General features: G+C 35.9%; 1 protein-coding gene across 10 annotated transcripts in view; it reads right to left on the minus strand.

The window, feature by feature from the left end:
- The window catches only part of BIRC6 (baculoviral IAP repeat containing 6), a 383,808-nt gene that overhangs the window by 249,694 nt on the left and 108,537 nt on the right, over positions 1–25,577 (minus strand). For 8 of the 10 annotated variants that reach the window (XR_007515526.1, XM_049870389.1, XM_049870386.1 and 5 more), the window contains 7 exons: positions 19,293–19,426; positions 18,350–18,511; positions 18,131–18,262; positions 17,349–17,446; positions 15,657–15,804; positions 14,642–14,775; positions 8,840–8,986 (listed from right to left, as the gene is read on the minus strand). Coding sequence is in view for 9 of the 10 variants with exons in the window: in XM_049870389.1 (XP_049726346.1) it covers positions 8,840–8,986; positions 14,642–14,775; positions 15,657–15,804; positions 17,349–17,446; positions 18,131–18,262; positions 18,350–18,511; positions 19,293–19,426 (955 nt within the window). In the remaining variant the exon portion in view is untranslated. The remainder of the gene's footprint in view (positions 1–8,839; positions 8,987–14,641; positions 14,776–15,656; positions 15,805–17,348; positions 17,447–18,130; positions 18,263–18,349; positions 18,512–19,292; positions 19,427–25,577) is intronic. The other 2 variants (XM_049870387.1, XM_049870382.1) reach the window with 1 other exon arrangement.

Genomic DNA, 25,577 nt, shown 5'->3' on the forward strand with positions numbered 1-25,577 from the left:
GTACCTCCCAGTCCTTACAAACAAAAGCATTGGGTGCCCATGGTCCGTCTGCAGAACCCACCCACCTGTACACTCTAGGAAACAGGCACGTGCTTTCCTCACAGACACTCGGGGGACAGTTGTCAGCCCCTGCCTTGTTCAGGGTGTGACCCCCAGCTGTAACCAGATACTGGTACCTACAAGAATCACCCTTACCCTTCTAGGACTGTCAGACAGAGTCTGTACCACACACCTGATGACCAACTACCTGGACGCCTAAGCTGAATCCATTCGAGAAAAGCGAATGGACTCCTAGACTGACTTATGTGATAACTCTAGCCATCTGGTGACAGTACATTAGAGCTCAAAGACAAAAATAATCAAGCTAGCTCACTCAAATAACTTATTCGGCATATCAAAACAATACAAAGCAAGAAGCTAGGATACAGAAAGGAAACATAAAATGGACTAATACAATAACTTACAGATGGATCAGAGACAACAGTCAATATCAAATCACATAAACAAGGAGACAATGATCGCTACAAGCTCTGAAAACAAAGAATCAAGGGATCTTCTGGATGAAGGTGCCTTCCTGGAACTACTGGATGCAGAATGCAAAAGATTGAGATACAGAACTCTTCAAGGCATCAGGAAGGAGATCAGGCAATACAAAGAACAAGCCAAGGAATGCACAGATAAAGCAGCTGAAAAAATTAAAAAGCTTATTCAAGAACATAATGGAAAATTTAATGAGCTGCAAGAATCCACAGAGATAATCAGAAATTTGGAAGATTAACAATAAAATTACAGAATTAGACAACTCAACAGAAAGTCAGAGGAGAACTGAGCAAGTGGAAGGAAGATTTGGTGAGACTGAAGATAAAGCACTTGGCACCAATGTATCTGGGGAAAAATCAGATAAGAGAATTTTAAAAAATAAAGAGGCCCTAAGAATCATGTGGGACTCTATCAAAAGAAATGACCTACGAGTGATTGGAGTACTAGAACAAGAAGGGATAAAAGAAAATACAGAGAGAATTGTTGGCAGAAAACTTCTGTGATATTGTGAAAGACGAAAGGATATCTATTCAGGATGCTCATCAAACTCCACATAAGGTAGATCGTAAAAGAAACTCATCAAGACATATTATAATCAAATATGTCAAAACCAAAGATAAAGATAATTTTAAGAGCAGCTAGGGATAATTAAAAAGTCACCTACAAAGGAGAGTCAATAAGAATAAGCTTGAACTACTCAGCAAAAACCATGCAGACAAGAAGGAAATGGGGTTACTTACATAAAGAATTGAAGGAAAAAAACTGCCACACAAGAATCATATATTCAGCAAAACTCTCTCTAATATGAAGGCAAAATTAGGACATTTCCAGATAAACAGAAATTTTGGGAATTCGTAAAAACCAACTCAAAACTACAAGAAATAATAATGGAGTTCTCTGGTTAAACATCAATAATATCGGATATCAACCCAAGATTAGAACACTGAACAAAGCAATCAGATGTCAACCGCAATAGGGAAATCACAAAAATATATCAAGATTAAAAAAACACTCAAAACAGGGAAACGATGTCATTATGTAAAAGAAGACAACATTAAAACAAAAAAGAGGGACTAAGAAATGTAGTCATAGATCTTTCAAATGGAGACGAAGACAAGGCGATATAAAGAAATAAAACTTAGGTTAAAACATGCAAAATTGGGGTAAATATTAAAGTAACCACAAAGGACACTAACAATCCTACTCATCAAAATAAAATACTAGAAAACATAGAGATTCAGCAGAAACAAAATCAACTATGACGAATAAGAGGAAAAGAGAATATAGAAAGAAAAAACACTCAGCACAAAAAATTAAGTGGGAAAAAGGCACTCTCAACCCACAAAAAAAGACATCAAAATGACAGCACTAAACTCATACCTATCCACAATTACACTGAATTTAAATGGAATAAATGCACTGATAAAGAGACAGAGAGTGGCAGAATGGATAAAAAACATGATCTGTCTATATGCGGCCTACAAGAGAAACATCTGAGACTTAGAAACAAAAACAAACAAAAACTCAAAGGATGGAAAAAAATATATCAAGCAAACAACAATCAAAAAACAGCAGGAGTGGCAACATTAATTTCTGACAAAATAGACTTTAAAGTTAAATCTACCACAAAGGATAAGGAAGGACACTGTATAATGACTAAAGAGATAATATACCAGGAGGATATAACCATATTAAATATTTATGCACCCAATGACAGGGCTGCAAGATACATAAAACAAACACTAACAGCACTGAAGGTGAGATAGACAGCTCTACAATTTTAATAGGAGACTTCAACACACCACTTTTGGTGAAGGACAGAACATCTAGAAAGAAGTTCAATAACACACAGAAGATCTAAGTGCCACAATCAAACAACTGAACATCATAGTCATATACAGAATGCTCCACACAACAGCAGCCAAGTATACGTTATTTTCTAACGCACATGGAACATTCTCTAGAATAGACCACATATCTGGTTATAAAACAAGCCTTAACAGAATCGAAAACATCGAAATATTACAAACCATCTCCGTCTTCTCTGACCGTAAGTCTATAAAAGTAGAAATCTAACAGAAAAACCACGGAAAAGAAATCAAATGCTTGGAAACTGTACAATGCTCAAAAAAAACTGGGTTATAGAAGACATCAAGGATGGAAAAAAAATTCATTGACTCCAAAGAAAATGAAAACACTTCTCATCAGAAACTTTGGGACACAGCGAAAGCAGTGCTCAGAGGTCAATTTATAGCAATAAATGCACACTTAAAAAAAGAAAGAGCCCAAATCAAAGCATTATCCCTACAACTTGAACAAATACAAAGAGAACACCAAAAGAAACCATTACGCAGCAGGAAAAAGCAAATGAAAAAAATTAGAGCGGAATTAAACGAAACAGAGAACAGAAAAACAACTGACAGGGTCAACAAGACCAAAAGCTGGTTCTTTGAAAAAAACTAACAAAATTGATAAACCACGGCCAAAATGACAAAGGAAAAACAGGAGAGGATGCAAATAACCCAAATAAGAAATGAGATGGGCGATATTATAACAGACCCAACTGAAATTAAAAGAATCATATCAGATCGCTATAAAAAAACTGAACTCTAACAAATTTCAAAACCCAGAAGAAATGGACGAATTTCAAGAAACACACTACCAGGAACAAAGGTAGACTAACTAAATAAATCCATAAACTCACGATAAAAAAAAAAAAAAAAAACCTGGCCTGTACATCTTCATTCCAAAGTTCTACCAAATTTTCAGAGCAGAGTTAACACCACTACTACTAAAGGTATTTCAGAGCACAAGAAAGGAAGGAATACTTCCAAACTCATTCTATGAAGCCAGCATATCCCTGATACCAAAAACAGGTAAAGACACCACAAAAAAAGAAAACTATGGACCTATATCCCCCAGGAACATAGATGCAAAAATCCTCAACAAAATTCTAGGCAATAAAATTCAACAACATATCAAGAACATAATTCACAATGACCAAATGGGATTCATACCAGTTATGCTGGGATGGTTCAACCTTAAAAAAATTAATGTAATCCATCATATCAATAAAACAAAAGACAAGAATCACAGGATCTTATCAATTGATGCAGAAAAGGCATTTGACAAAGTTCAACACTCATTCATGATAAAAACTCTCAGCAAAATAGGAATAGAAGGAAAATTCCTCAACAAAATAAAGAGCATTTATGCAAAGGCAACAGCCAACATCATCCTAAATGGACACTATCTGAAAGCATTCCCCTTGAGATTGGGAACTAGACAAGGATGCAGTTTATCTCCACTCTTATTCAACATTGTGCCGGAGGTCCTAGCCAGAGCAATTAGGTTAGATAAAGAAATAAAGGGCATCCAGACTGGTAAGTAAGAAGAAAAGTATCTCTATTTGCAGATGAAATGATCTTATACACAGAAAACCCTGAAGAATCCTCAAGAAAACTACTGAAGCTAATAGAAGCTTTCAGCAGAGTATCAGGATACAAGATAAACATACAAAAATCAGTTGGACTCCTCTATAACAAAAAGAACATCAAAGAGGAAATCACCAAATCAATACCATTTACAGTAGCCACCAAGAAGATAAAACACTTAGTAATAAATCTTACCAGAGACCTAAAAGACCTATACAAAGAAAACCTCCAGACACTACTGCAAGAAACCAAGAGAGACCTACATAAGTGCAAAAACATACCTTGCTCGTGGATAGGAAGACTTCACATTGTAAAAATGTCTATTCTACCAAAGCAATCTATAGATACAATGCAATTCTGATACAAAATCCAATGACATTTTTTAATGAGATGGAGAGGCCTCGGGTAAGGAAAGCATTACTGAAAAAGAGGAACAAAGTAGGAGGCCTCACTCTACCTGATTTTAGAACCTTTTGTACTGCCACAGTATTCAAAACAGCCCAGTACTGTTACAACAACAGATACATAGACCAATGGAACAGAATCACAATCCAGACATAAATCCATCCACGTATGAGCAGCTGATATTTGACAAAGGCCCAAAGTCAGTTAAATGAGGAAAAGACAGTCTCTTTAACAAATGCTGCTGGCATAACTGGATATCCATCAGCAAAAAAACGAAACAAGACCCATACCTCACACCATGTATAAAAACTAAATCAAAATGGATCAAAGACCTAAATATAAAATCTAAAACGATAAAGATCATGGAAGAAAAAATACGGAAAATGCTAGGGGCCCCAATACATGCCATAAACAGTATACAAAACACTACTAAGAAATGCACACGACAAACTAGATAACTGGGAGCTCCTAAAAGTCAAACACCTACATTCATCCAAAGACTTCACCAAAAGAGTAAAAAGATCACCTACTGACTAGGAAAAAGTTTTTAGCTATGACATTTCCGATCAGCATCTGATCTCTAAAATCTACATGATATTGCAAAAACTCAACTGCAAAAAGACAAATAAGCCAATTAAGAAATGGGCAAGGATATGAACAGGCTCTTCACTAAAGAAGACATTCGGATAGCTAACAGATACGTGAGGAAATGCTCACAATCATTAGCTATTAGAGAAATGCAAATCAAAAGTACAGTGAGATTCCATTTAAGTCCAACAAGGCTGGCATTAATCCAAAAAACACAAAATAATAAATGTTGGAGAGGTTATGAAGAGACCAGAACACTTATACACTGCTGATGGGAATGTAAAATGGTACAACCACTTTGGAAATCAATTTGGCACTCCCTTAAAAAGCTAGAAATAGAACTACCATTAGACTCAGGAATTCCACTCCTTGGATTATATCCTAAAGAAATAAGAGCATTTACACGAACAGATATATGCACACCCATGTTCACTGCAGCACTGTTTACAATAGCAAAAAGATGGAAGCAACCCAGGTGCCCATAAACAGATGAATGGATAAATAAATTATGGTATATTCACACAATGGAACACTACACATCAACAAAGAACAATGATGAATCCGTGAAACACTTCATGACATGGAGGAATCTGGAAGGCATTATCCTGAGTGAAATTAGTTGCAAAAGGAGAAATATCATATGAGACCACTATTGTAAGAACTCAAAAAATAGTTTTAACAGTGAAGAAAATATTCTTTGATGATTAGGAGAGAGGGAAAGGAGGGAGGGAGAAGGGTTTTCACTAATTACATAGTAGATAAGAACTATTTTAGGTGAAGGGAAAGATAACACACAGTAAAGGCAACTGGACTAAACCAAAAGCAAAGAAGTTTCCTGAATAAACTGAATGCTTCGAAGGCCAGCGTAGCCTTGGAAGGAAAAGACAACACACAGTACAGGAGAGGTCAGCACCACTGGACTAAACCAAGAGCAAAGAAGTTTCCTGAATAAACCAAACGCTTCGAAGGCTAGCGTAGCAGCGGCAGGCGTTTTGGGACCATGGTTTCAGGGGATACCTAAGTCAACTGGCATAATAAAATCTATTAAGAAAACATTCTGCATCCCACTTTGGAGAGTGGTGTCAGGGGTCTTAAACGCTAGTGAGCAGCCATCAATTTGTCTCTACCCACCTGGAGCAAAGGAGAATGAAGAACACCTAAAATACAAGGTAATTATGAGCCCAGGAGACGGAAAAGGCCACATAAACCAGAGACTACATCAGCCTGAGACCAGAAGAACTAGACGGTACCCAGCTACAATGGATGACTGTCCTGACAGGGAACACAACAGAGAACCCCTGAGGGAGCAGGAGAGCAGTGGGATGCAGACCCCAAATTCTCTTAAGAAGACCAGACTTAACGATCTTCAGACAGGGATTGGATTGGACTGGACTGTGCGATAGAAAATGATACTGGTGAGGAGTGAGGTTCTTGGATCAAGTAGACACATGAGGCTATGTGGGCAAGTGATGTTTAGAGAGGACATGGGAGGGCAGAGGAGTTCAGAAGCTGGACGAAGGGACACAATTATAGACAGTGGAGGGAAGGAGTATGCGTCTCATTAGAGGGAGAGCAACTAGGAGTGTATAGCAACATGTATATAAATTTTTGTATGAGAGACTGACTTGATTTGTAAGCTTTCACTGAAAACAATAAAAATTTTTAAAAGATATAAACATAAGAAGAGTGATTACTCTGAAAGTTAGAGTGTTTACATTTTGGAGACAGCGAAGGAAAAGACAGTAAACTGGAAACGGCATGAGGATTCCTTTTATGGTATTGAAAGTGTTATTTCTTGACTAAAACCCATTGCCGTCAAGTCGATTCTGGCTTATAGTGACCCAATAGGACAGAGTAGAACTGCCTCATAGTTTCCAAGGAGCATCTGGTGGATTCGAAGTGCCGACCTTTTGGTTCGCAACTGTAGCTCTTAACCACTGTACCACCAGGGATTCCGTTTCTTGACTAGGTGGTTGTCATATGTACATTTTGTTTTGTGTAAAATTGCTGAGCTCTATTATTGTTTTCTGAAGGCTGAATTAGTATTATATTTCACAATTAACATGTTTCAAAAAAAATAAATAGAAAATTGAGAGACTAAGGTGATCTTTCAGCACTTTGTAATTACATTTGTAGTTGGAACTTTGATCTAACATTTAATAAAAATCTCTCTGCCAGTGGTGGTTGGGGGCCAGGTGGAATACAGAGGTAATTGCTTATATATATATGCATAAACTTCCCCTGGGAACACAAGAAACTAGTTATAATAAAAAAAATACAGGAGGGGAAATAGGTGAGGAGTGTGAAAAATAGTTCCTTCTTTAAAGCCTAATCTTTTATCTTTTTTTAGTTTTATGCCTTCTGAAAGCATTAGTTGTTCAAATTCTTGAATTAAAAAAAATAATAATAGAAGTTTTAGACACTTAGTTTCATGAGAATTCTAACAAAGTCCAACTTATAATTAAAGAATTTTCTGAAAGTTCAATTTTTCATCATGGCATGTTTCTATTCCAATGTAAATACGTTTTTACAAAAGGCTTACAACGAGTAGACCAAGAAAAAAACAGAAATTAATTCTGACCCTCTAGCATCTTCATCTAAAGGAGTTAATAGATTTTGATCAGGAACTCTAATCTTTACTACTTAAGCTATGAATTTCACTTCGTGGTTACCTTGCACAATTAGAGGGTATAAAACGATTGTAAATAAAAATGCACTCAAAACAAAGAACTGATAAATTCCTTTTAAAACTCCTTCCCATTCTAAGTTAATAGCAAGATTAAATTTTTCACTTCTCACACTCCCTGTGTTTGATTTTTATTAAATTCTTGATGAGGAAAAAAAGTCTTGAACTTATACAAAACCCAATACCATCAGAATCAGTTTAAAACTATATTCAAATCCTTCAGAGGCAGTAATATGGATATAAAACTACAGACCAATATTCTTAAGTACAAAAACTTCAATTTTTTATGTCAAGATAGAATCAATCGTAACATGTGATACAAAAACACAGAAAACAACATATAGAAAATAAACATGAGTTTCCACTGATAAAGAGTTAAAACCAAGGCTTCTAACTGGATCAAACCCCTGCTGAGAATATGAATTTCTACCAAGTTCCCTGCTGAGAATTTGCATTTCCAACAAGGTTCCAGGAAGTTACAGGTAAGAATCACAGTGCAATCCTGCTAACAAGTAGATTCTAATTCAGTGTATCTGGGGTGGAAAAACAAATTCCTACCAGGGGTTCAAACCAGAAAGAACCAGTTTCAGGCCCTGATTAAAACCTTAATTTTTATATGAAAGTACTTATTTAAAATATCCACAACACATATTTAACAGAAATAGTGGTTCATATATGCAAAATTGCTTTAAACTAGTTGGAAAAACTATTATTCCCTTCTTCACTCATCTCAACCTTAAAAAAAAAAAAAAAAACCTTATTGAAGACCAAATATACAGGTACTGAAATGCAAGTAATAACATTCTGATGCCAAAAATACATCAAACAAGGCTGGCCATCAGTTGATAACTGCTGAAGCTGAGTAACGGAAACATGGACTCCACCTTACCCTTTCTCTACCTCTATTATGTTTGATATTTTCCAAGTTAAAGAACACTTTAAAATTCAAACATATAAAATACAAACAATATTAAGATACTGCTCTGGTGGGTATAAAAAAACAACTATGAATTGACTTCAGAAATACATAAAACTACTTGTGATTTTTCCCCAAAATGTCTCTCTCGAGGTTGTCTACTTAACACTGTAACAATGGAATTTACATATATTATAAACTGATATTTCTAAATATTTATACTTTACTTTTCATTGTTTAATTGTATGTATAATAAAAGAAAGTATATACCAGTAAACGTACTTGCATCATCCCTTTCTATTCTGGTTCCATCACTCGTTGACACACAAGTAAAGTGTAGAGGTTCAACTTCTAGAAGTCCGGTGAGAGATGTAAAGCTACCCTCAGCAGCTGTGCAACTACTGACCTTTCCATTCCCTAAATCAGAAAAAAAAGACATTTTATAATATGTGAAGATAATCTTTAAAAGACAATAGTGTCGTACCGAGAATTATAGCTGTTCTTCAAATTTTAATCAGAGCACGTGTATAAATGCACAACCATTGCATAGTGCCCCAACGATGGACAAATTATGAGGAAAACTCACAAAACACAATAGTTTCCTTGCTACAGAAGCAGAGTTTCATAAAAGCATTTTAGCAGCTATTTACATTAACAAGAAACATGAGTGATAATTTTATACCACAGTGAAACTTATATTCAATAACCAGTGACTACATTCCAGGACATCAAGTATATAAAATTGAAAGGCACTAAAATGAGACTAAAGCATTAAAAAAGGTTAACAAATGTTATCTATACATACTTCTTTTTATTTCCTATATATATATATTAACAATTTTCTAAAATGAAGTATATTATTTTATAATCATAAAAACAGTTTAAGTTAGCATACACAGTTGTTAAAAAAAAAAAAAAATCACACGGCCACAACTACGTGAACGATAAAATCACAGCAACAGGACTAGGGAAGAACACAAACGAATTAACAGTGATTGTGTATGTGGTTTGGGGAGAAAAGGGTTATTCTCAGTACCTTTAAATCTTCTGGAATTAGCACTATTCTAAACAGAATTCTTTTTAAAGAGAAAATTAAAACAAAAACTGAAGTTAAAAAGAATGGGTAGATAAAAACCGTCCTCAACATTTGAAAGACTATTAACTATAAGACTAATCTCTCATAATCTTGTTCTCCAATGTCCTGTCGGTGTACAGCACAGGGACTGACACACTGGCTCAATAAATATTTACCGAGCCCTCACTCAGTACAAGACCTGGTAGATAAAACAGTGGAAGAACAGGCTCCAGTCCTCATGAAACTTATATTCTGTGTTAGACAGCAGTAGCCTGGCATTAAACAACTAATTATATAATTGAACTATAAAAAATAAATGTGCCAAGTTCTACCTAAGAGAAGCTGAAGGGACTAATAGGAAATCGGCTCTAAGTCAAGTGGTAAGAAAATGCTTCCAAGATGATGTGATGATATTTAAGGGAAGAATAAGAGATTTTTATGTATTTACCACCTACTCCTTACTTATTGACTACTTTGTTACACAACATTTCAAATTTTATACAATAGCAAAAAATCTACTATCCAACTATTTTGTGCACTAAAGACATATGTCTGGCAGTAACAAATGCCAAGCTGCGAGGCGAGAGTAACACTGGCTGTGATGGTTAGGGTTATATGTGAACTTGGTTGGGCCATGATTCTCAGTTGTTTGGTAGTTATGGAATGATGTAATTTGGCAGTTACATAATGATGTAGTCATCCTCCATTTTGTGATCAGTTGTGGTCATCCTCCATTTTCACATAACACTGATTTTCGCATAACGACTTGGGTTTGGAACCTAACCATGCTGGTAAGTTAGGACTGGGTGTATTCCATTGGGGTGGGAGGAATTCATGTAGAAGCATGAGTAAAATACCTGAAATAGGAAGGAGTACAGTAGATATGGAGAACTGAAAAAGCACAATAAGCCTAAAAGAACAGTTCTCAAACTTTGTGAACCTAAGACCCATTACATATCTTTAAATAATTAAGAATCCTAAAGCATTTTTATGTTGGGCTTATAATATATATTGATATTTAACACATTAGAAGTTTCAAAATGAGAAAAGTTTTAGTATTTATTAATTTAATAGTAAACATATAAGACGTTAAAATAACAGTCTTGTGAAAAATTATTTTAAAAAAATTAATTTAATGAGAAGAGTGGCAATGTTTCATACTTTTGCAAATCTCTTTAATATCCGGCACATCAGAAGATAGCTGTATTCTCCTATCTGCCTCTGCATTCAATGTGTTGCAAAGAGTTATTTTGGCTCAAGTATATATGATGGCACTGGGTTTTTGAGTTTTACATAAAAGAAAAATCCAGGTTAACACAAATATGTAGTTGTAAAAACCTTAGATATTTAAAAACTTGACAAGAGATAGTTTCTTAAAGATTAGTTGCAGTGTATCATCTGAAATCTTATCAATGAGGCAAATGAACTTCTCAAATTTTATTATATTAGGATCGCTTAGTCTATCATATACTCTTAATGAATCTTTTACCCATACATGATTTTGAACCATCATGCATTGATCATTTGGAAGATGATGGTTCACTGCTGTATGCAGATCTTCCAATATTAACATGCTTCCTTATACAATATCAGAAATCCACATTTTCTAATACAACCATATCCCATCAGGAAAGTCTTTTAAGTACTAGAAAGCTGTTAAGCTCACTGTGGGGGCTACAAGTTTTACAAAATTCTAACTTTTGCTTAAAAGCTCTATTTTTAACTTTGGCAGCATATACTAGCAATAGATTCCCCTGAGGTGACAGATGCTTTTCATGCATTTTTGAGAAAATGGCTGCCAAATAACCAAGTCTGAATAAACACAGCTTGTCTATCAGTCATTCTTTCAAATGAAAATGGCATTCTATGACACAAGTGACTAATCACTGAACTTCATTATGCAGCAGAAGTGTTTTATGCATACTTATCACCTCATCACACAGAATATTTGAAAGATGCATACTCACAGGCTCAAAATTTAATCTAATAATTTTTACTGCCTCATCAGAGACATTTGTAAATGAAACTGGCATATTTTTTTACTACATATGCATGGTGAAGAACATCTTCAGAACAAATGTCAAGGCAATGAAAAAGACAACATCTTTTTATTACCATGAACATAATTTTGGCTCCAAGTCCCCTGAAAGGGTCTCAAGAGCCCTGAAGGGCATACGGATCATGCTTTGAGAATCAACGGGCCAGAGAAAGGAGACTAACAGGGGCAATGGCACAGGATCAGGTGGCAAGAGAAAGACAGATCATACATAATATTAAATGCTATTAGAGACATCAGACTTAAAAATAACAGGAAGATATGAAAAATATCTTAAGGAGAGAAGTACAACAATCAGGTTTGCACTAAAAAATGATTACACTCATCGTGATATAGAGAACATATTGAAGTGAGGCAAGAACAGATGCAGGGAGATCACTTAGAAAGCTATTATTATAATGCAGATACAAGATGGCTGTGGCTTGAACTCTAATCATGTGATCCTGACCGGTGAGAAAATATGTATATTTGAAATGTACATCGATGAAGAAATAGACAGGATTTGGTGACAGCCTCAATGAGGGTGATGAGAAAGACAGAGGTATTTAGGATGGCATTCACATTTCTGTCTTGTGTCAGTGACATCATCAACTGAAAACGGAATGCTGTAGGAAACTCTGGTGGTGTAGTGGTTAAGTGCTATGGCTACTAACCAAAGGACTGGCAGTTCGAATCCGCCAGGCACTCCTTGGAAACTCTATGGGGCAGCTCTACTCTGTCCTCTAGGGTCGCTATGAGTCAGAATCGACTCGATGGCACTGGGTTTTCTGGGGTAGGAAAACCAATGGTTAGGAGTACAATGATGAGAAATTCATATGGCAATTCACACATGATTTCTAAGGCCTTCCTTCTGGGTCTTTACTAAGAGCTGATGCTCTTGCAAACTTGACTGCCTCAGAACTTGGTCTTCTCCTTACACTCTCACCCTAAGGGATCTCATTCTGTCCTACTGGATACTGAAAGATATTCCCACTCTGAGTTCCAGCCATAAACTGCAATAGTCTAAATGTGTCAGCTGGAATAGTGCAATAGATCACTTTTGTGTGGCCTTTCTCACCCTGGTCTTACAACTTTCACCCAAATGACTGGGGAGGACTGTACAAATAAGGTTAATCATGGCCTACCAGGGAGACTGTCAGTTTTGCCTTAAAAAAGAGTCAATTCCAGAGCAGATGGAGGATCCTGCCACCACCAAGAACTGCCAGGGATGGAGCGCATCTGTTGTGCCCGGGTTCCCTGCACTGAGAAGCTCCTCGGACGAGGAGACAGAGAGAGAGAGACAGAGCTGTGACAATGAAGACAGTGAGACACGGCAGCTGAGAAATGAAGGCAAGAAAGACCCACAGGAGATGGTGCAGTGGGCTTCCCAGCCCATGGAGCGAGAAAGCTAAATGCCTTTGGGCAGGAGGCTTGCTGGCAAAGTAGGGTACCTATACATTCGGGCCAAGACTTACCGGCGGAGGTGGGGAGCCTCAGGGCAGTCATGGGCAGAGCTAAAAGAGCTTTATAACAATTGCCTGAGTAGGGAAAAGGCCTAGGGCCAGAAAGAGGCATGTCTGCAGGCACAGCTGAAAAGAGACTGTCCTGATGGAAAACGTGTATCTTGAGCATTCCTGAACCCGAACTGTAACCTGTTACTTCCATGTTAAACCCCATAATCGTGAGTTCTGTGTGAACACTGCAATCAATTACCAAACCCAGCAGAGAAGTAGAGAGTGCTGTGAGAGGGACGGCTGATGTCAGAATTCATAAAGATGACAGAAAGAGGAGGCATGTCTGACCTCCACCAGATAGGAATCTGCCTTGGGTTGTTGATCTTGATTTTTCTTCCCCCTTGTGAAGTTAAAGGAAGTCACACATCACCCCCACATCACTTTTATACTTGGATATAAAAGAGAGAAGATGGTGAAATGGGTATGAGGTAATTATGGCCGAATACATCAAATAAAGGAAACAACACATATACCTAAGGCAGTATAATTAAAAAGCAAGTAAGAGACCACTACGGGTAGTATGAGCTCTTTCTTCAGAAATATTAATAAATATGTGTAGAAATCAAGTCTAAATAGCTCAACATCCTGTAAACAAGGGTGGAAAGATTAGAGTTGAGGGCATTTTACATTTTATTTATATTCCTGTATTTGATGTTTCTACTTTGCTTTATTCTCAATTCATAATTTGTAATAAATAAAAATGAGATTAACTTCCCCAAATTTATTTCTACTTAATATGGTAATTACCTCATGTGTTTGCGAATAAATTTTCTAACATTTTGATTTGCTAACAACACTTAAGCAGAAAGTGCTATTAGATGAAAGAAAATCAAAACTGTTATTGTTCTGCCTAAGGAAAAATAGATAACCGTCAAATTCTAGCATTTGAAAACATTTATAAAAAATAGTTTCAGAGCATATAAATATTATATATAGAATCCTTAAAGCATATTCTCCAGAAATGCATAGGAGGATAATATAACTGTGCACAGAGCTTACCTCAGGAGAGTATGATAGTAGATACAGGCAACTATTTTTTCTTTCTACATTCTTGCTTATTACAATAAATATATAACAAGTTTATATTTTTGAAATATGAAATAACATGTTCTTTGCCTTTATAGAGACAGCAAAGGCATACCAAATAAAATTGAAAAGGGCACAACAAATAAATAGTCTCTTATGAGCATTAAGGTAATACTGACATTCAAGGAAAAACCAAAAAACAAATTTATAACCTTTCAAAGATCATTTTAAATGTTGCTATGGTTTATTGTTTTGTTGCTGGGGTTAGGGGGGGTAAACTGTTTAATAATTCACAGATGTTAAGGGTAAATGGTAAAGAATTTTAGTTCTTTAAAAGACAAAAACATAGTAGCTACAATCTATTAACTCTATTAAGTCAAGATATAAAATTCATAAATTCTTTAATAAAAGAAGTTAAGTACCGGCAAGGACATCTGATAAATCAATTTCATCTGACTGGACCCCGATGCTGCTGTTGTATACATTTTTACAAGAAGAGCCACTCATCTCCAAATCAAAAAGGACTGGATCAAATGGTGAGCTATATAATCCATATCTGAAAAATAAAATCATGCCTTAACAATTTTCCTGTCAGCCACCTAATTAATAAATTATATGTTTACTTAGTTTTAAAAGCAGTTTGACTAACAGGGCAGAGGGAGAAGCTAACCAGATTTAACTCATTAAATGCTGAGTCTCAGCCATGTTCCCTGCAATCTTATACTCCACAAGACCCTGTCCAGAGACTCCATAAATGTGATTCCAATTAACTGGCAGCTAATAAACCAACACTGTCATCTGCAGTTTGAAACAAGGGAAAAATATTAGGCATCTCTTCCTCCCCTCAATCACTGCATCAACTGAGCTAGGAAGTACAAAGGCTGTTTTGAGTAAAATTTCATCATAACCAAGATGTCTAATCTAAAAAGACTAGAAAATCATTGCTTTAAATACAGGAATCACCTACTTCAATCACTGAAAGAGCAAGAACTCAAATCTACCTTTATTAAATATTACATATTAATTTATTTCTTAATTCACTGTGTTAAAAGTTTGAAAATATCATCCAATAGATGGGAGAATGCTAGTTAAGTGAAATAAGTAATCTAAATGATTCCATCTACAAAGTTGTTACAATAAACAGATCACCTTAGCTGTTTTTTTAATTAGTAAGGAATTACCTCTTTTAGGTATTTAAATATAATTCGTGCTCTGAATAATCATCTTTAGGACTTCCAAAATCATTAAAGGAAGTAATTTCAGAGAAACGAGGGAAAAGAAAAACATTACTCTAAGATCATCCGGAAAAAGGTAAAGCATAAATACATTTTTGCAACAAAAGTAGTGTTTTAAAGATATATACTATTAATAGTTTTGTCCAATGGTGACATCACACCCAGAAGGGCCCATTATTAGTTATTACACATATCAAAATACCTTGTCTGAAGTAAAGCCTCCATTGGTGTTAGCCTGTCCTGTAACTGTCTGGACACAGCAGTAAGCAAAGATGCACAAGCTGTACTGCACCCAGCCAAATCTTCATCTTTAACATAGTTCAATAAGACAAAGTACCAATAGACAGAACCTGAAAGCAAATATAAAAATATCAAGGTTCCTTTTTTCTCATTTTTCTCTAACAAAGAGAACTTCAGATAACATAAACATCAATATACCTCTTTTTTCTGGAAAGAATTTTCTATAAAGAAAATCTTTAAGGACAGCATATAAAGACAGACCAGCTCCCTGGAGGAATCAAACAGGGTACTGACAATATGAGCCACAACCTGAAGTGTAGTCTTATAGTAAGAATTTGAAACTTATTTTGAAATTTCAGTGCTCACTAACCTGAGATGACTCAGAGGGACATTTTAGAATTGATGGAAAATGGAGAAACCACAGGTCCTTCCAACTAGGCTTCCTGAAATGTGGTTTCTCTGTACTGAAATTTTCAAACACATGGATGGCAGTGAGCTACTAACCAGTACACCTTAGCAAGTAAATGGAGTGTAGTTATTCTATGCTGTTGGCTAAATACAGACCAACAAGGCTTAAAACTTGGTTATGTTGGTGTATTTTAAGCTTCTTTTTTGAAATGCCTAACTACTAAATACATCCCAGAATTTAAGCAGCCTGCCTATAAGATTATCCTCAGGAAACTGTTTTAAACACCAGAGATTATTATGAAAAATCAATTTGTAAAAGTTCTACTCCACATAGCACAGAGTTAATAGTTTTAGCCAATATATGTTCAAGATAAATATAAATGGACTCCTTATTTACATAAATTAAGATAATGATAAAATAACCATTTACCAACTAACTTTGAGCAAGCTTTTTTCTAATATACCACAAAGATCAAACACTTGTGAAATATCTGTTTCATTCAGATAACTTGTTGAATGGATTGGTTATTTACAAAGTAGACGATTATGGGCAATACCTACAAAAAAACATTAGGTTTAAAAGACCAAATTAGCAGTCCTTCATAGTAAAATCATATGACAGCAAAAAACAAATATCTTTATGTGCTATTTTAAGGGTTTGCTTTATAACTCCTACTTGATATTACACTAGTCTTGAACAGCAAACCAGAGTCTTCAAGGACTGGGTAAACCACTAGCCCCTTTTAAATCACTACAATTTGCCATTAACCCCTACCAATCACACAACATATGCATGTACAATTACACCTGGACAACTTTACATATTTATATCATCCCCTAGCACTTGTTGGCATTTTATGTTGTGACATATGATCTACAGTCAGTAAACAAAACAACTCAATGATTTTAATGAAGCTACAGAATTGAAATGGCCTGTCCCACTAACTCTTTCCTAGGAATATTATAGAACAGAGAGTGCCTGACCACCCAGCCACAATTTATCAACCCCTTTAATAACAGGCTACAGAGGGCAAAAATTTTGAGAAAAACAATTACTAAATAATCCTAATTACTAAATAATCCTAAATAATTACTAAATAATCCCAACCACAATTTATCGACCCCTTTAATAACAGACTATAGAGGGCAAAAATTTTGAGAAAAATAATTACTAAATTATCCTAAGTATACTTGTAAGGTATTTCCTATGACTACAGTTATTTGTGAGTAAACTGATTTCACATACCACCAGTTGCTGCTGCGGGTAAAAATGGCATATTATCAAGTAAAGCCTTCAACAGAACAGATCCAAATCCTGGTTGACATGGGTCACACTTGCCATTACTGAAAAATTTTTAAAAGGAAAATTTTAAAGATATTACTCAAGATCTAAACACAACCCTAAGCCTGATGTGTAGTAACTACAAAATTATAAAATGTATTTGTAATGATCACAGGAAAAATTTGCCTTAAAGCATCAAAGACAAGCAGAAAGATACTACAGATTGATTATACTAAAGGCATTTGAAACTATTTTCTTATGCACTAAGCCATTCTCTTTACAAAAAGTGCAAATAAGCAGGTGGAGTAAATATTGACCATTAGCTTTTAATTACCTTCTCCTATCTAGTTTGAGTTTCAAGTTTAGAGAAAATGATCTGCACAATGTTACAAATAAGCTCAATAAGACTGCGATATAACAGGAAACACAGTTTCAGGTGAAGTATCCAAAATATCTATGAAGAACAGGAGTGTAACTAGGGGTAAGTTTCCTCTTGACCCAACTTCCCAAACTACCAATAATAGGCAGAGAAGACTAGTAGACTTCTTTTATTATTAGATTTAATATTGACGTTTTTCTGTAAAAACTCAAAATTCTTTTTTAAAACCTCAATAACCCTCAATAATATGTGAAAATTCTCTTAAGTTACACAGTCATCAAAGATGACATTATACTACAGGCAAGATATCATGCACCAAAATTGCAGATCCATCTACAAAGTATATTGAACGTAAAAATATACCAACCTAATACACAAGGCTAGAAATCGAGCACACTTATGGGCCATGCTTCGTCCTGCCTCAAAGAAGCAAACGCGCACGATGTCTGAAAGACATTTTCGTGTTTTTGAAAGTAGGCTCTCGTTTCCCTCCTTTGAGCTGCAAAACAACAACAGAATTTTAGACTCATCTTCAACTAAAACATCCAAACAGCAATTATCAGGGGAAGTAAAATCTTTTACTAACCTTCCTGGTCCATTTGAATGTACTCCGGCCAACCAACAGAGAGTATCCAACACAAGACTCTGGGCATGCTCCGTGATTTGGCCATCATCTGCTTTTCTGCAAAGAGTGCTGAGAAGCTTCTCATGAAATTCTGAAAACTGTAACATGGCACATCGCTGTACTCTACAAAAAAGAAAATATAAATACATTAACCACCAAAATAGAACAATCCCACTAAAGCTAACATAACCTGGTTGCTAACATAATGCTTCATTTTAAATCATAATTATCATCACAATAAAAAACAAATTTAATTTTGGAAATTAAATACTACAACAAAATATTGACCTTTGAATTTAATATTAGGGTATTAAAATATTTTAAATACCATAGATGCAGTACCCATATATTTGCCCAAATAAAGCATGTCTCCTGCCTTTGTTTGCCAGCCACATCCTCCCCACTAGAAGCACCCTTACAAGTACCACCACAGCAACCCTTATTCACAGGCTGCTATAAAAAAAAATCAGCAAAGCGTGCTTACAAAAATACCTCGTAGGGCGAGGGCACAGCCAGAAAATAAGGAAGAAGGCATGAGTTATTTCCATAAAAATACAATATCTGGCTGTAGAAAATTTTAGAAGAAGTTTACAATAACATATTAGAGTCTGACAAAGAGTGAATGTAACTTCAAATCATGTTCATTTCTTCCTTCACTCTAAAATGTTTATTACATTCCTAATACGCAGCAAACACTGTGTAGACACTAGAGATAAACCAATGAGGCAGAAATAACTCCTGTCCTTATTGAAATAATAACTTCTTGAGAGAGATGGAAAACAAAAAAAAAGTTTTTTCAGGTAAAAGTAAGAATTTTAAATTTTTTGTGAGTTGGGATGTTTTTTGGAATTTTTTCCTTTGTGCCTTTACTATTAAGACTAGCAAGGGGAGGAAATGATGTTACCTTTCCTTAGAAATTGAAGTTTTCTTAAATCTTCGAATGGTAACTGAAACCTCTTGAAGTAAGTCACAGCCCCGGAGGTTTTCAGATTTACGGGTGCCACTTGCATTTTCATTCTTAACATTAGATGATTTTTCCTAAACATAAAAAAATAAGTATTTGAATAAACAAAAAATAAGTAAAAATAATTTATTATTAAAGTTGTGAATTAAAGGTAAATAATTTAATTATGACTATCAAAATATAAACCTCAAAATAAAATGATAAATGTTACACTCGGATTTGGTGAATGATTAATCCTACTTAGAATTATACTACACAGTAACCCAGTGCCACCGAATCGATTCCAACTCATAGCGACCCTATAGGACAGAGTAGAACTGCCCCATAGAGTTTCCAAGGAGCACCTGGTGGATTCGAACTGCCGACCCTTTGGTTAGCAGCCATAGCACTTACCACTACTCCACCAGGGTTATACTAGGGAAGGAAAAAAAACATAGTGTTTTCAAGACAATAATACAACCGAGATAAACTTAACAACTCAGCAAAAATAAATTCAACTACTATGAAAAGGAGGAACACACATTCTACAAAGAAAAACTTCTCAGCACGAAAAAGCAAGTGGAAAAATGAAACTGTCAACAACACACAAAAAAAGGCATCAAAATGACAGCACTAAACTCATACTTATAATTACGCTGAATGTAAATGGATTAAATGCACCAATAATGAGAGAGTTGCACCCTGGATAATGAAACACAATCTGTCTATATGCTGCGTACAAGAGACACACCTTAGACTTAGAGACACAAGTAAACTAAAACTCAAAGGACGGAAAAAAATATGTCAAGCAAACAACAATCAAAAGAGCGGGAGTGGCAATATTAATTTCTGACAAAATAGACTTTAAAGTTAAATCCACCACAAGGGATAAAGGACACTACATAATGATTAAAGGGACAATTTACCAGGAAGATATAATCATATTAAATATTTATGCACCCAGTGGTACGGCTGCAAGATTCGTAAAACAAATTTTAACAGAATTGAAAAGTGAGATAGACACCTCCACAAATATAGTGGGAGACTTCAATACACCACTTTCGGTGAAGGATACAACATCCAGTAAGAAGCTCCATAGAGATGCGGAAGATCTAATTGCTACAATCAACCAACATGACCTCATAGACTTATATAGAACACTCCACCCAACAGCTGCAAAGTATACTTTCTTTTCTAGTGCACATGGCACATTCTCTAGAATAGATCACATACTAGGTCATAATACAAGTCTTTGCAGAATCCAAAACATCAAAATATTACAAAGCATGTTCTCTAACCATAAGGCCATAAAAGTAGAAATCAATAACAGAAAAACCAGGGAAATCAAATACTTGGAAATTGAACAACACCCTGCTCAAAAAAGACTAGGTTATAGAAGACATGAAGGAGGGAATAAAGAAATCCATAGAATTCAACGAGGCTGAAAACACTTCCTATCAAAATCTTTGGAACACAGCAAAAGGAGTGCTTAGAGTTCAATTTATATCAATAATTGTATACATACATAAAGAAGAAAGAGCCAAAATCAAAGTACTGTCTCTACAACTTGAACAAATGGAAAGAAAGCAACAAAAGAAACTGTCAGGCATGAGAAGAAAGCTAATAATAAAAATTAGAGCAGAGTTAAAAGAAAGAGAACAGAAAAACAACTGAAAGAGTTAACAAGGCCAAAAACAGGTTCTTTGAAAAAATTAACAAAATTGATAAACCAATGGCAAGACTGAGTAAAGAAATACAGGAAAAGAAATAACCCAAATAAGAAATGAGATGGGCCATATCACAACAGACCCAACTGAAATTAAAAGAATCGTATCAGATTACTACAAAAAACTGTACTCTAACAAATTTGAAAGCCTGGAAGAAATGCGTGAATTCCTAGAAACACACTATCTACCTAAACTAACAAAAACAGAAGTAGAACAACTAAATAGACTCATAGGAAAAAAAAAGGAGATTGAAAAGGTAATCAAAAAACTCCCAACAAAAAAAGCCCTGGCCCTGACGGCTTCACTGCAGAGTTCTACCAAACAGTGTTTTAACACCACTACTACTGAAGCTATTTCAAAGCATAGAAAAGGACGGAGTACTACCAAACTCATTCTATAAAGCCAGCATAACCCTGATACCAAAACCAGCTAAAGACAACACCAAAAAAAGAAAATTACAGACCTGTATCTCTCATGAACATAGATGCAAAACTCCTGAACAAAATTCTAGCCAATAGAATTCAACAACATATCAAAAAAATAATCCACATTGACCAAGTGGGATTTATACCAGGTATGCAAGGATGGTTCAATATTAGAAAAATACTTAATGTAATCCACCACATAAATAAAACAAAAGACAAGAACCACATGGTATTATCAATTGACACAGAAAAGGCATTTGACAAAGTACAACACCCATTCATGATAAAAACTCTCAGCAAAATGGGAATAGAATGAAAAGTCCTCAGCATACTAAAGGGCATTTACACAAAGCCAACAGCCAGTATCATCCTAAAGGGAGAGAGCTTAAAGGCATTTCCCTTGAGAACGGGAACCAGATGAGGGTGCCCTTTATCACCACTCTTATTCAACATTGTGCTGGAGGTCCTAGCCAGAGCAATTAGGCTAGACAAAGAAATAAAGGACATCCAGATTGGCAAGGAAGAAGTAAAATTATCTCTATTTGCAGATGACATGATCTTATACACAGAAAAACCTAAGGAATCCTCAAGAAAACTACCAAAACTAAGAAAAGATTCAGCAGAGTATCAGGTTACAAGATAAACATACAAAAATCAGTTGGATTCCTCTACATCAAGAAGAACATCGAAGAGGAAATCATCAAATCAATACCATTCACAGCAGCCGCCAACAAAATATAATAAAAAAAATACTTAGGAATAAATCTTACCAAAGATGTAAAAGTCCCATACAAAGAAAAGTACAAGGTACTACTGCGAGAAACCAAAAGGGACCTACGTAAGTGGAAAAACATACCTTGCTCATGGATAGGAAGACTTAACATTGTAAAAATATCTATTCTACCAAAAGCCACCTATACATACAATGCACTTCCGATCCAAATTCCAATGACATTTTTTATTAAGATGGAGAAACAAATCACCAACTTCATATGGAAGGGAAAGAAGCCCTGGATAAGTAAAGCATTACTAAGAAAGAAGAACAAAGTGAGAGGACTCACTCTATGTGATCTTAGAACCTATTATGCCGCCACAGTAGTCAAAACAGCCTGGTATTGGTACAACAACAGACATAGACCAATGGAACAGAATTGAGAATCCAGATATAAATCCATCCACATATGAGAAGCAGATATCTGACAAAGGCCCAGTGTCAGTTAATTGGGGAAAAGATAGTCTTTGTAACAAATGGTGCTGGCATAACTGGATATCCATCTGCAAAAAAATGAAACAGGACCCATACCTCACACTATGCACAAAAACTAATTCCAAATGGATCAAAGACCTAAACATAAAATCTAAAACAATAAAGATCATGAAAGAAAAAATAGGGACAACATTAGGAGCCCTAATACAAGGCATAAACAGAATACAAAATGTTAGAAAAAAATGACAAAGAGAAACCAGATGACTGGGAGCTCCTAAAAATCAAACACCTATGCTCATCTAAAGACTTCACCAAAAGAGTAAAAAGACCACCTACAGACTGGGAAAAAATTTTCAGCTAGGACATCTCTGACCAGCGCCTGATCTCTAAAATCTATATGACTGCCAAAACTCAACCACAAAAAGATGAATAACCCAATTAAAAAATGGGCAAAGGATAGGAAAAGGCACTTCACTAAATAAGAAATTCAGGCAGCTAACAGATACATTAGGAAATGCTCTCGATCATTAGCCATCAGAGAAATGCAAATCAAAACTAGAATGAGATTCCCTCTCACTCAAACAAGGCTGGCATTAATCCAAAAAACACAAAATAATAAATGTTGGAGAGGTTGTGGAAAGACTGGAACACTTATACACTGCTGGTGGGAATGTAAAAATGGTACAACCACTTTGGAAATCAATTTAGCGCTTCCTTAAAAAGCTAGAAATAGAATTACCGTATGACCCAGCAATCCTACTCCTCGGAATATATCCTAGAGAAATAAGAGCCTTTACATGAACAGATATATGTACACCCATGTTTAATGTAACATTGTTTACAACAGCGAAAAGATGGAAGCAACCAAGGCACCCATCAACGGATGAATGGATAAATTACGGTATATTCACACAATGGAATCGATAAAGAACAGTGATGAATCTGTGAAAGATTTCATAACATGGAGAAACCTGGATGGCATTATGCTGAGTGAAATTAGTCAGTTGCAAATGGACAAACACTGAATAAGACCACTATTATAAGATCTTGAGAAATAGTTTAAACTGAGAACAACACACTCTCTTGTGGTTACGGGGTGGGGGGAGGGAAGGTAGGAGAGGGGTATTTACTAAATAGATAGCAGACAAGAACTACTTTGGGTGGAGGGAAGGACAACACTCAACACCGTGGAGGTCAGCACAACTGGAATAAACCAAAGCAAAGAAGTTTCCTGAATGAACTGAATATTTCAAAGGTCAGCGAAGCAGGGGCAGAGGTTTGGGGACCATGGTTTCAGGGGACATCTAAGTCAATTGGCATAATAAAATCTATTAAGATAACATTCTGCATCCCGCTTTGAATTGTGGCGTCTGGGGTCTTAAATGCTAGCAAGCAGCCATCTAAGATGCATCAATGAGTCTCTAACCACCTGGATCAAAGCAGAATGAAGAACACCAAGAACACAAGATAATAATGAGCCCGAGAGACAGAAAGGGCTACATGAACCAGAGACTACATCATCCTGAGACCAGAAGAATTAGATGGTGCCTGGCCAAAACCGATGACTTCCCTGACAGGGAACACAACAGAGAACCCCTTAGGGAGCAGGAGAACAGTGGGATGCAGACCCCAAATTCTCATAAAAAGACCAGCCTTCATGGTCTGACCGAGACTGGAAGGACCCCAGTGATCATGGCCTCCAGGCCTTCTGTTGGCCCACTACAGGAACCATCCCCAAAGCCAGCTCGTCAGACACGGATTGGACTGGACAATGGGTTGGAGAGGGATGCTGGTGAGGCATGAGCTACTTTGTTTGGGTGGACACTTGAGACAATGTTGGCATCTCCTGCCTGGAGGGGAAGTGCGAGGGTAGAGGGGCTTAGAAGCTGGCAAAATGGTCACGAAAAGAGAGAGTGGAAGGAGGGAGCAGGCTGTCTCATGGGAGGGAAAGTAACTGGGAGTATGTAGCAAGTTGTGTATGGGTTTTTGTGTGAGAGACCGACTTGATTTGTAAACTTTCACTTAAAGCACAATAAAAATTATTAAAAAAAAAAAAAAAAAGGCAATAATCCAATGATTAAAGGGTTTTAAAAACTGAAGTCCTAAGTCTAAGTCCAGGTTATAGCACTACAAGCCATATGAGCTATGCCAGCCTCACAATCGCTAAGGCTCACTCACTTCCAGCATGAAAAATGGAGAAAAAAGCAACTGCCCTGCCTGCCTCAGAGTTATTTTAGTAGTAAATCAGACAGAGAACATGGAAGTTCTCTGAAAAATTAGATGACCCATACAAATGTAGATTGATATTGCTCTTACCATTGTTTATGAATTATGATGATAAAGCAACAAAATCTCCAGTGATCAGGAGAATCAAGACCAGACAATTATGAAGCATTTGCATAGTACATAGCCAGTGGTAGAAAATCAACTATGAAAATCAGGACATAGCTCTAAAATCACTTACCATTGGTCTTCCTGTATCCTCCCCCCTCCAAAAGAAGTGGTGTAGAAAACATAATTCACCACATAAATAAAACAAATGAAAAGAATCACATGATCATCTCTCCTGATGAAGAAAATACATTTGATAAAATCCAAGACCCTTTTCCTGATAAAAATTCTCAGAAAAACAGGAATAAAAGAAATATTCCACAACATAATTAAGGGCATATGTGCAAAACCAACAGCCAACATTACTGTCAACAAAAAGAGATTGAGAGCATACCCCTTGAGAATGGCAACAAGATAAGGATACCCTTTATCACCACTCTTACTCAACATTGTACTGGAAGTCCTAGCCAGAACAATTAAGGCAAGAAAAAGAAATAAAGTATATCCAAATTGCAAAGGAAGAAGTAAAATTATCCCTATTTTGGGATGACATGAT

The sequence above is a fragment of the Elephas maximus genome, chromosome 26 (genome assembly GCF_024166365.1).
Source record: "Elephas maximus indicus isolate mEleMax1 chromosome 26, mEleMax1 primary haplotype, whole genome shotgun sequence".
Classification (NCBI taxonomy): domain Eukaryota; kingdom Metazoa; phylum Chordata; class Mammalia; order Proboscidea; family Elephantidae; genus Elephas; species Elephas maximus.